The 12,488-nt window shown below is 45.1% G+C and overlaps 1 protein-coding gene across 1 annotated transcript; it reads left to right on the top strand.

Annotated features, from left to right (window-relative positions):
- Positions 1-5,246: 5,246 nt before the first annotated feature.
- LOC6616448 (fork head domain-containing protein crocodile) lies at positions 5,247-7,551 on the top strand. Its single transcript, XM_002040773.2, has one exon. It carries the CDS (start codon positions 5,495-5,497, stop codon positions 7,016-7,018), a length of 1,524 nt encoding a protein of 507 aa, XP_002040809.1. The 5' UTR covers positions 5,247-5,494; the 3' UTR covers positions 7,019-7,551.
- Positions 7,552-12,488: the final 4,937 nt, after the last annotated feature.

Here is a 12,488-nt window from a genome sequence, read left to right as displayed (position 1 = left end):
TTTGCGATTGAACGCAGCCTACAGGACGCACGAAATCCCAAATCGAAGATGCACAGCCTGCATAAATAAATAAATAAATAAAATGATTTGAACATTTTTATTTTCGCACACGGAGAGACGAAACATTTTCCTTTGCGTTAAAACAAACAATTTGTTAAAAACCGTTTGTTGCACTCGGTCTGTTCGTATTTACTTTAAATTTATGCGAAAATTAAAAACGTTTTTCGCAAGGATTTCCAGTTGCCCGAATGTTTTCATAGACGACGAGCCATACCAAATTGTCCGGACACCGGAGCGTAGCTTACAAAAATATAGATTTCGCCATAAACATCATGGGCCATTCAAAGAGTTTCCCATTTCCATTTCGAATTTTCCGGCTCCGCTCTAAAATCATACCCCACTCCGCCACTCCGTCAATCCGCCAACGAATTTCGCCAACGTCTCGAATATGTCGCGTACTTCTCTCGCAAATAAACAAAAGTCTTGTTGTAACAACATGGCGTGGGATATTTATTAAATAAACATTAGACCAGCAGCCCAGAAAAAGATACGACAGTCGGTTGCTACTTTGAATGGGAATGACTAACTATAGGGGCAAGGTGTTTTATGAATGAATTCAACCATTGCCAGCGGGGCAAAACGCCGAATGCTAAATGGTAAATGGTAAAGGGGTCTGGCCAAATCAGGTAACAAATGTGGCCTGAGAATCGTAGGTCCAGAATGGTGGGCGGATTAAGCTCGTGATTCAGATTTATACTTAACAGATTGAGCAGATACATATTTCCCCTTTTTATAATTCACAATTGTGATAGAAAGAAGAGGATATACTTACACGTTAGTTGTTGCTATCTTAAAAGTTAATTCAAGAATTATATATTTCCGAATTATTAATAAATGGCAAGCTTTAGGATCCAGTTCTTAGCCAAGTACTTACTCTGAACACTTCTCCATTAGCTTTTCCTTTCGTACAACCCATAGCGAGCACATCATTACTTAGTCCAAATATCCACACCTCAGACACGCTCCCAACTTATCTTCGACCACCCCGATCCGTATCCCATCCAGAAGCCAGCGCACTGTTGGCCAGCAACACCCACTTCCCAGCGGGTTGCGGCTTGTAAGCCAATGAAGACCACTAATAAGCCACAGAAACCGCAGGACATCAACCGCGTGGAATCATCATCATCATCATTACGGAATCGGCAGGGGAAAACCGGACACATTGAGCAGCTATGATTCGAGTCCAGGTAGTTAGAGTCCGAGTATCGAGGCCTCAAAATCTGAAGCATCTGGGGGAAAACCCGGCGATAGCTCGAGGTTTCATTAAGAATTCCCGCGGCGCGCATTAAAGTCTAAACATGCCTAAAAAGTTTCCGCTCTTTGGACCGATCAATGCCTAAGCATCGATGATTAGCATTTGGCATCCGGTGTTGGCCAGGTAGGAATCCGGACCCGGACTCGGACTCGGAATACTCGACTCCAGATTCCGGGGTCCAGAGTCCAGACTTAGCGCCGTCTGCTGAATTTCCGCTGCTTATGACCGGAAGATTTTCGCCATGATTACGCTTATGATTAAGCTAATGGCGGATATTTCCCAGCCCCTTCCTGGGAACGCGCGTGTGTTTGTCTGCAACTAATCTGCTAAATTGTCTGGCCAAAGAGAGCACTCGCGGAAAAAGAAATTGGAGAATATATGCATAATAAGCCCGCAACTGTGTACGAATCATAAATTTTAATGAGTGGCCAATATAGACTTCGAACCATAACTCTGGAACCACCCCAAAAAAACCGAATCGCAGAACAAGTCGAGGGGGTGCGGGTTGAAGTATCTACAAGTTTTGTGGCCACCGGAAACTGCAGTGTGCGAGGGAGAGAGCGAACTGTAGGCAACGCCATCGCTGCATCCCTTTCTACAACTGGCCACGCCCCCTTCTCAATGCTGCGCAGTCGTTTCTGCGATTGTATGTGTGAGCCGTCCATCTCATATTGGCAGAGAGAAAGAGAAATTGTTGCATATTCATGAGAGAGCAGCGGAGCGTGCGTTCGTATGCGTGTATCTGTGTGTCGCCGTGTATCTGTGTGCGTTACTTTAGCCTCTGCGTGCGTGCAAGTGCCGCATATTTCAATGATCGAAACCGCTTTATCAGCATTTTTCCTGCATTTCCTTTCCTGTCCTTCCCAACGAAAAAAATCGTATTTTTTTTGGCTGCTTAAGTCCTTGGTTCAAGTGTCTGATTAGTTGCACTCCCCTGCACTTTAAAATCAATATTATTCTTGGATTACTCACCCGAAAAAAAGAGACGAAAGAGTTCTGCCCAAAAAGGGCATTGCTAAAATTTAATAATGGGCACTGAACAGCCACATGTTGGCACTCGCTCCTTCTCCTCTCCTCCACAGCGGACTACTTTGGATGGCTGCTCCTCATTCTGCGAATGCTCCTCCTTGTCAACGGCGGTGTCAACGTTCCGTTGACTGCAGCAAATTGAGCGTGGCAAATGGGCGAGACACATCTACCAAAACTCGGTTGCCACTCGCCAAAATTATGGAGGGGGGTTGTCATTTCAGTACGGCGAATTTGCTTGCCAAATTGACAAGTTTTGTGCTTGTCAAATAGGCGCCCATCAAGGCCCAAAGTTCAAAGAACTGCTATTTGTGTTTAATGATCATTTTAATTGGGTAATTGGCATATTTCGGAGTCATAATCGATTAACGAAAGTATTTTTCATAGGGCTATGCTGTTTCACGATTTTAATAATTGAAAGGGCCAAGAACAAGGTCATTCTAAATCTATAAGATATGACTTAATGACAATTTTCCACATCTTCTAGTAAACCACTTTTACATTCGAGATCCAAGCAGCTTTCAGCTTTCACTGTATTCGCGGAGAAAATGTTAAGTTGCAGTTTTGGGAAACTAAATCAATATTTGGATAGGTCAAATGCAGTGGGATGGCTGCAGATATAGATACAGATACGATGGAGTGGCAGAGCCGTCCGGATAGGGACAGCTGTAGTTGTGCAGGATGGGGGATGGGGGAATCGGACAGACAGGCAATGGCAACTACGTAAGAATAACATGAACTGTGCAAAATGCACAGACGTAGCCAGTAGACAGTTACTCACAAAAAACTGCTCACACCCACAGCGAAACCCATACAAACGCAATCACGGCGCCGATTTCGAAGACGAAATTTGTTAAATCAGCAGCAGCAATCCTGAAACTCGAGAGGAAAAAATGAAAAAAATATGGAACGAAGCCAGAAGGAAGCCAAATAAAGTGCGTAAAATGGAGCACACGGAGGCGGAGTCGCCTCATTCGAATTTCAAATACAGGACTCGCATCCTTTCGCATCCTGCCAAGGATATGTGGCCAACTGGACACACACATGTCGATGATTCATGGCCTCATCCTCTCCGACAGATCGCATGCGAAAAATTATGTTAAAACAATAAAAATATTTGTCAAAATAATGCGATTGCGTTAATAGAGCCAAATATTATTCTTGTATCAATTACCCAGACGATTGGGGTTTTAAAGTGATGCAAAGCGCTCGGTTTTTGCAGACAGCGACGGAAAATACAAATAAAAAATAGTCAGCATTCTTTTAAATTATCCAAATATAAATATGTGCGTGTTTGTTTTTCCTGTGTCTAATAACCAGACAAACACCCAGGCCATCCCATTGGGCCTCTCACGTACACTCACTCACATTCACACGCACACTTGCCCTTGCCCAAATAAACATATGAAATTTACTTTAAAGCTGACAAAGTCAATAAAAAATATTGTTTTAATAAGCAGAAAATAGAAATGAAGTCGGCGAAAAAACGGCACTGCAGGACCCAACGGGCAGAGGAGTCGCGAGAGGGAAGGACGAGGCCAAGGACTTTTTATGTTTGACTGCATCGTTATTTGGCTTGTAAATGGGTCAGTAACCCTTTCGATGTTTGGGAATGTGGTGTGAATGAGTATCGAGAAAACAAAAATAAAGAGCAATTTTAATATTTTATAGTTATACGGTACAAAACTCTACTTGTATTAACTATTCAATTATTATTATCTCTGACATGAACTAATCAGGCCAATAGAACCATTTTAAAATATATAACTCGCTTTATATTAATTTTGCAGAATAGAAAACATTCTCAGGAGCTTTTTATCGAGAGTATTCTTCTTTTTAAGATTATAAAATGAATTTGCTTAGAAAATCAACTATATTTCAATGATTCTTTCTTATAAATGAATCATATTTGTGCTCAAATCCTTCATACAATAGTTCCTAAAATACTGTGGAAAACATGTCCTGTGTATGCTTCAAATTCGTACCTTAAAAAAGCCTGAATAATTTCTTCCTTTTGCTCACCAAAAAAAAAATGCCATTGTCAATTCAAGCGCTCGAAGAAGGGAGTTGCTAAAAACTTAATGCCTTGCCCTCAACGAAAACAACCTTCAAACGTGGCCCTTAACTTGGGCATCTTGGCGAAAACCCATCAAACTGCAAATTAGCAGGCAACATTTTGGTGTCTGTCTCTGCCGGGAAGACGAACTTTAAGCTGAGATCGAAAGAACTTTACCACTAATTTATGCCGAAGTCATTGGAGGGGGGAGTTAAGTGGGTGGTTGGCTCGTTTGCAGCCCCCGATTCACCACCACCTCCACCCACTTGTGCCTTTGCCGTTGGCTTTCCCAGGTGCCTCTCATAGTTGATGTGGTGCTCGCTCGCTCTTACTATTATTCTATCTGGTATCTCATGGATGCGAGCTAGAGGGAGCGAGCGACAGCGGGAGTGAGCGAGCGAGAGAGAGAGAGGAAGATAGGCCGTATTTTAAGCATTAGTTTGAACAATAAAAACAAGGGCTTGGAAAAGCGACGGGTAGGGGAGGGGTGCCCACAGGACACACACCGTAGCTAGCTAACTATTTTTCCCTATACAAAAAAGAAAGCATGAATGGTGTCCGCTCTCTCTCTCTCTTTCTCTATGCCACACACAGATACTTTTGGCGCAGCTGTGTGTGCGGGCCCACTTCACTTACTGACTGCGAGTGGCAGCCATCGTTGGTTGGCTGCAGATACACATGCAGATACGGATACACTGTGCGGGTACACACAGATACTGTGTGGCAGCGGGTCGAGATACTTTCTGGTGCGGGCGACGCTCTGCCGACGCAAACGCTTCTGCTCGATGCGAGCTGTGTGTTATTTCAGTTACACAGATTCAGTATCAGACGTGTTACTATACCGAACGGTTCTGCGCTCGCTCTGCGCTCCCATTTCCCCTGTACTACGAATAGATACATATATATATAGATATATTTATATATCTGCACTTATGTGAGCGACTTGTTTAAGCAAATATTATCGCTAGAAATAATAAGAAGCAGCCAGTGGTGAAGTGATTAAGTTCGAGAAAGAAAGCAAGACAAAAGCAAGAGAGTACGAAAATACCAGAAGGCGGCAGTGGAAAATCGATCAGAAATCCGCCTGAATCGCCGCCATGCATACGTTATTCAGCGACCAGAACTCCTTTACGCGCCACTATGCCCAGACCGCAGCCGGTTACGGATCCGCATCCGCGGTGGCGGCGGCCAGCAGCGCCTCCGCTGCAGCAGCGGCACATTACGCATACGACCAGTACTCCCGCTATCCGTACTCGGCCAGCGCCTACGGCCTGGGTGCCCCGCACCAGAACAAGGAGATCGTGAAGCCACCGTACTCCTACATCGCCCTGATAGCCATGGCCATCCAGAATGCGGCGGACAAGAAGGTGACCCTGAACGGGATCTATCAGTACATCATGGAGCGATTTCCCTACTATCGGGACAACAAGCAGGGCTGGCAGAACTCCATTCGGCACAATCTTAGCCTCAACGAGTGCTTCGTGAAGGTGGCCCGCGATGACAAGAAGCCCGGCAAGGGCTCCTACTGGACTCTGGATCCGGACTCCTACAACATGTTCGACAACGGCTCCTTCCTTCGCCGGCGGCGCCGCTTCAAAAAGAAGGATGTGATGCGGGAGAAGGAGGAGGCCATCAAGCGGCAGGCCATGATGAACGAGAAGCTGGCCGAGATGAAGCCCCTCAAGCTGATGACCAACGGCATACTGGAGGCCAAGCACATGGCCGCCCATGCTGCCCACTTCAAAAAGGAGCCTCTAATGGACTTGGGTTGCCTAAGTGGCAAGGAGGTCTCTCATGCCGCAATGCTCAACTCCTGCCACGACAGCTTGGCCCAGATGAACCACTTGACCGGCGGCGGAGTGGAGCATCCCGGCTTCACCGTGGACTCACTCATGAATGTGTACAACCCGCGGATCCATCACAGCGCCTATCCCTACCACTTGAACGAGGACAACTTGGCCACGGTAGCCAGCAGTCAGATGCATCATGTCCATCACGCCGCGGCGGCCCATCATGCCCAACAACTGCAGCGTCATGTGGCGCACGTGGCCCATCCCCTGACCCCCGGCGGCCAAGGAGGCGGAGGCCAATCCTCCGGACACTCGCCCACCACGATCTCAACTCCGCATGGTCCCGCGCACGGGGGTTGGTACACCCCGGAAACGCCGCCATCGGAACCCGTTCCTCACAATGCGCAGCAGGGCACACCCACCCACCCGGGACATAATAACAACAACAGCAGCAGCGTACTCAACCACAACGGAGTGGGCAACGGTAGCGGAGGCGTCGGCGGTGGCGGTGGCTCCTCCAGCGTGCTGACCAGCAGTCCCACCTCGGCGCTGGGTTTCCGCGACATGATCTTCGAGCAGAACCAATCCTGCCAACTGGACACCGGCAGTCCCACCGGCAGCCTCCAATCCGCCAGTCCACCTGCCTCCGCATCCGTGGCAGCGGCATCGGCGGCAGCAGCGGCGGCGGTGATCAGTAGCCACCACCACCACCATCATCACCATGCGGCGCTTAGCGGGAACCTGGGCCAGCTGGGTCAGCTGAGCAACCTGAGCCACTACCGACCCCATGTGGGCCACTACCAGGAGTACGGCATCAAGTACGGGGTGTAAGCCTGTGGGCGGGATTCTCGGCGGCTGGGCTGGGCTCTCTTGTATATTCCTGTAAATACATACACCTTATAATATACCCAAGAACGAGTCTACACAGCCTGGGGGTGATCCTGCGGGATCCAGAGTCTGCTATCTCATATCTTTTTGTTTCCAACTTGTTTTCGATTTATCCGTATACGAAATAATGGGGGACATAGCTGTTAAGCAACCGCATTAACGTATTGTATTGTATTAACTGTATTTGTAATTGTAGCTCGTAATTGTTATCGAATTTAGGCTTAGTCCCAATTGTCTGCTACGCAATTTGTGATGGGGTTTTGCTACACAGAATATAAACTTAAATTAGAGCATTTTGTCAATAACTAAACTACCGCATCGGATCGATCTATCATCGCCTAGTACACTAGCCTAGCCCACGTAAGCAATAATAAATTATACAACTAAATCGTAGCTATAACATAACTATCAAAACTAGCGTACCACCAATATGAGCCGAACAAAAAGTGTATTGAAAATATGTTAAAATATCTCAAGTCGTGTGTTTTATTTGGCCCCTCCATATTCGGAGCGACTTTCTCTATTCCATCTGGCCATTGAGCATTGGGCTGGCAAAACAGACGTTTTACCCCGAAACTGGATAGCCCACACGCAGAATTCCTAGATAAATAATCATTCAAGCCGTGTCCGAATGCATGACTCAACTGGCCAATTGTCACTGGAAGATGGCTTTCTGGGTAGCCGTATCATATCATTTGCACTCGATCAGGTGGCTGCAGTTCCGATGGACTTGCAAATGTGGACATACGTCGTTTGTCGAGCGATCGGATAGGAAAAACGTTTCCCCTTTCAGTGGAAATAATTATGCATTCGACCTTTTCGAAAAATAAATGTAAAATTCCAGGAAAATTTATGCACGCGTACCTATCGAGAGGTATTTACAAAAACGGTAGCTTTAGTATTATATTCACTGTTGGGTTGTGCAGTTTGAGCTTCTTGCTACTTCAATGCTATCAAATACACTAACTCGAATTTGAAATTGAGGATCCTTTAAGCCACTTTATGGCAACTGACAAGATCGTATTGTATCCAGAAGAATTGCAGTATTATTCCCCCTTAAAAATGTCATTTATAAACGAAAATGTTAGCTTTCTCTAAGGCTGCCGTGCAACAATGGCAAACAAATTACAAATCTTTAGTTAAGAAAACTGTGCCCTCAGTTTTCCCTGTAGCTGCTCCTAATTGCCAGACAATTGCCGCAAATTGGTAGAAAGTAAAACACCAGCCTGCGCAGCATCATGAGTGAGTGCGAATAGATCAGTATTTTGAGCTTATTAGCCAGCGAACCAGTTACCAGTTACCCAACCAAAGCCAAAGATCGCCAGATGAAGCGCCACTGATTGATGGCCAAAATATGCTGTTAACTTAGCGATGACGATGGGCAGCTGGTCATGGTCTCGTCTCGGAACTCGTCTATGGATTTATTCCAATAAAGGCTGCTCGACGCCATTGTCACTTGAGTAAGCGCCGCTTGGCGCCACCGCGGCATTGAGATCGCACTCGGGGAAGAAATCTGGTCATGTGTGTATCTGTGTGGCTCTCGATTTGTGGCCCAAGCTCCGCTCAGGTGTTTCGCAGCTTGGACGGCTGCTTTCAATGGCGGACACCGCTCGAAAGCCAGTCAGTCAATAGGTTTGGCTAGCTGGTCGTAGCCTCAACAATGGAATACCTGGCTGGGTGGCATGTGAATGGCGCTCGAGTGCCAGCCAAAAGTGTGCCAAAGACTGTAGTAGGCCTGAAAGTAATCTTCGAATGGGAACTCCACTGCGCATGAAGGGCTGGCTTTTTGGTCAGATGGTTGTAATGCTGAAAATCAAAGGGGCAGCGGAGTTGGTACTGGAAACTGGAAAAGCAAACCCTTGAAAGAAAATGTTGATAATTAATATTATTATTTATATTTAATTACTGGAATGGACTAGAATGTACACATATCCCAAAATACTGGCAGCCAAAAAGGGACATCTACTATCTTAACAAACTAGGCTATTCGTATCCAAAAGCTCAATATTTTAAATCTGAATATTTGGCTGATCGGTGTGGGAACGAGTTTGGTGTGCAAATTCAGCACTTTTGCCAGCAAATACATTTGGCTGGAACTACCATTCGATGCCATCCGGAGTCTCCGTTCGGTGTGAAAAGCAACAAAATTAAATGCGAAAACAACAAGAGTCCGGATGGAAAAGTGGCTGATTGTTTGCTTGGAGTGCAGCCGTCGCTGATTGCGCGGGTGGTCCAGAATTTACAAAACAGAATCGGAATGGGGATTTGGGATTCGGGAATCGGGAATAGGGAATCGGGAATCCTCTGTATCGCAACGCCAGGCGGAGGACAAGAAAAACAAATGCGATGGCGACAAAATGTTGCACTGTTTGCTTAGCGATAAGGACGCGTCCACACACCGATACGCACACACACACAGGCAGAGAAACTCGCAGGACAACAATGCCAAATGTCCAATAATCCAATCGAGCTAAAACGGGCGGAATGGTTTTCGGAATGGTTTGCGTTAGTGCCGCTCACAAATATTGACAGCTGTCTCTGTGGCTCATCGCGCAACCAGCCCGATTTACATAAATATTGTTGCAAGCCTAATTAAATGCAAGTATTAGCCGACCAGCTGCCAAATGCGCTGCAGTCACAAGGATTTTCGTATCCACCGGATACAATGTATCTATTCTACGACTATGACTTGGCCCGCGGGAGATCCTTTGTAATTAACGCTGCTTATTTTTTGTGCTTTCCAGCGCAACTCCCCACCACCCACCACACCTATCTGTGTGTGTGTGTTTCCTATACAATCCCTGACCCCCTCGATATTTATTTACCTGGCCAGTTGTGTTGATGACCTGTTATCATTGCCCCGTTATAACAATAAATTCCAGTGGTCGACGCTCAACTGCCGCGGTGACAACAACTTCGCTTTTTCGATGATGATGATGATGATGTTGTTGTTCTTTCACGGTTTGGCGTTGTTTTGCCAGCTGTCGCCGCAATTAACCAGGCCATAATAGACAATGGCTCTAAAGTAAATTCATATCTGGCCGGTTTAATAACCATACTCACTTGCAGCACCCACTCGGCGGATGACATTTGTAATTGGGTGTGGGAAAAAAGTCACACAAATTAATGAACACATTTTCCGAGCGTTTTTACAGCGTGAAATATGCTGAAATCACAATGGGAAAACTGTGGCATGAATGTAATCTAGCCAAAGAAGGGAAGCCATCAACATCTATTAAGTGAAATAAAAATAAAAAGCAAGAAAACTACTAAATGTACACCTTTCTTAGCACCTCTTAATATAAATAGTATATATTTATTATGATCAACAAAAATGTTAGATATTATTATAATGTAATGTATGTATAATTTTAGAAATTATTATCTAGACACTTCAAGTAAAATGTAGTTAAACGAAGGGAAATATTTCGTTTATAGAAATGAAAAGTGTAAAGAAAATGTGTTTAGAGAGACCCGAAGTGGAGTTTACGACATTTTGGAGTAGGGAAAGGGAACAGATTCCGAATTTCACGATCGAATTCAGATTGATTGTTTGCTCTTCGCGGAATCAATTGAAGTTTGGAGTTTGTAGGAGCTCCTTTTACTCCACGGACTCATAGAGTAAACTTCCGCTTCCCTTTCGGCCCTTTGGCCTCTGGGCAGGCAATAAAGCTATAGCCGGATTTTAGTGCCCTCGTCCGATGTCTGCTAATACAGAATGGCAACGACAATAACAACAATAAAGGCAACTGCGTTTTTATGGCATTAAACAAACTTTGAGAGCGTATGTTTTCGAACACTTTTGAAGTTTTATTGAGTTATAAATACGCAGAATTGACTTTGGAGTTGGCCAGCGGCAGGCGGCGGCCTTAGGCAGCGATTTTCCAAATTAATTTATGATCGATTTACGCAAAAAACTAGAAGCACAAAATAAAAATCGCGAAAGTCAGCGCCAGGCGTCGACATTTGAGTATATTACCCATCCCAGCCAGAAATGGGGAAATCGCTGGGGGAGTTGCTCCGGCGAGGAGTGCGGAATTTATTGGCCGTCTAAGTTGCTCCGCGAGTTTGCAACTGGGGGAGATGTTGATTGACTGTGGGCCTGGAACGCTTTGATCTCCGATCCCTGATGGCTGGATCGATGGATCAGTCATTATGCGGGGCGACGCCAGCAAAAGGAGATCAACGAGCCATTAAATGGGAGTTCAGGATCATCTATAGGTGGCCTCAAAAAATACTTAGTATTAGATATATTTGATAATATACATCCTATGAAAAATGTTAATGTACTAAATTATTGTACATAAGTGCAAGTTACTTCATATTTGCAAATTATGCGATAAGTAAAATCTTTCCAAAATAATTGCCACTTTGAATAAACAAATGATTACAAACACCATTTGCGCAAATATGTATCTTCACTTATATTTTCACTTGCCAAATCGTAAATAGAATTAAGGTTAATGGCATTCCTGGGAATTTTCCCTCACTTTCGAGCAAAAAATGGCTGGAAATGACCATAAAAAGGCTGAGTGGGCAGCACTGATGCTCCCCCCTTTCAGAAATCAAGTTATCGCATTGATTATCTGTGCTGATGCCTGGTTTATTTGGCTTATCAGGCTTTTTTGGCTTTGATGTCACTTTGGATACATCACCATCATTTGGATTCGATTTCTCATCCAAATTCACATTCAGATCGATGCGATTGGGAGCGATGTTTATGCGTCAGCCGGGCTTCGAATGTTCTTTTTACTTGCGCCTTGTTTTTTGGGCCATTTGATGCTGCCGCCGAAGTTGCCAACCAGTTGACGCGACATAAGAAAATAAATAAAATCGGGGAGTAACGAGAATTGCGAATAGTATATTAACCCCTTTCCCCAAAGACTTTTTCTTTTTTTTTGGTTTATTTCGCGCATTCAGCACTATCAAAGTGCCCGAGCCGACATCGTCTTAGGCCGAAAGTCAAATAATCAATTTCAGCCTGAAATCCGCAGCCGGCAATACTAAAATCCATTGTTTATTTTCTAATTTCGTTGGCGTGTAAATCACGGAAACAACTCCGCGTTTGGCATTCCTGTTAGGGATAGCAGAAGAAGATGTGGCATCCAGCCCTCCTCCTCGTTAACGTTAACCCATTCCATCTGCTGCCTGGCCAGACATTTAGTCGACAATTTCCTGGGAAGTGGCCATAAATCAATTGCAAAAGCTTTCCTTTCATTTCTCTCTTTTTATATTCGGGAATTTTGTGTAATTATGCTGTGAGTGAAAAGGCGCTGTAAGTGACTGCAATCCGGTTATATAATGGGCCTGGTGGGGTGGGGCACTTTTTATTCCGCCTGTCTATGGACTATTTTCCATGAATCGAACGGCCCAGTCGTTCGGAATCATTCACACCCACGCCCTTCTGCCAAAT

Source organism: Drosophila sechellia, chromosome 3L (assembly GCF_004382195.2).
Source record: "Drosophila sechellia strain sech25 chromosome 3L, ASM438219v1, whole genome shotgun sequence".
Lineage (NCBI taxonomy): Eukaryota > Metazoa > Arthropoda > Insecta > Diptera > Drosophilidae > Drosophila > Drosophila sechellia.
Note: the sequence above shows the minus strand (reverse complement) of the source record. Positions and strands in the feature narration are given on the sequence as shown.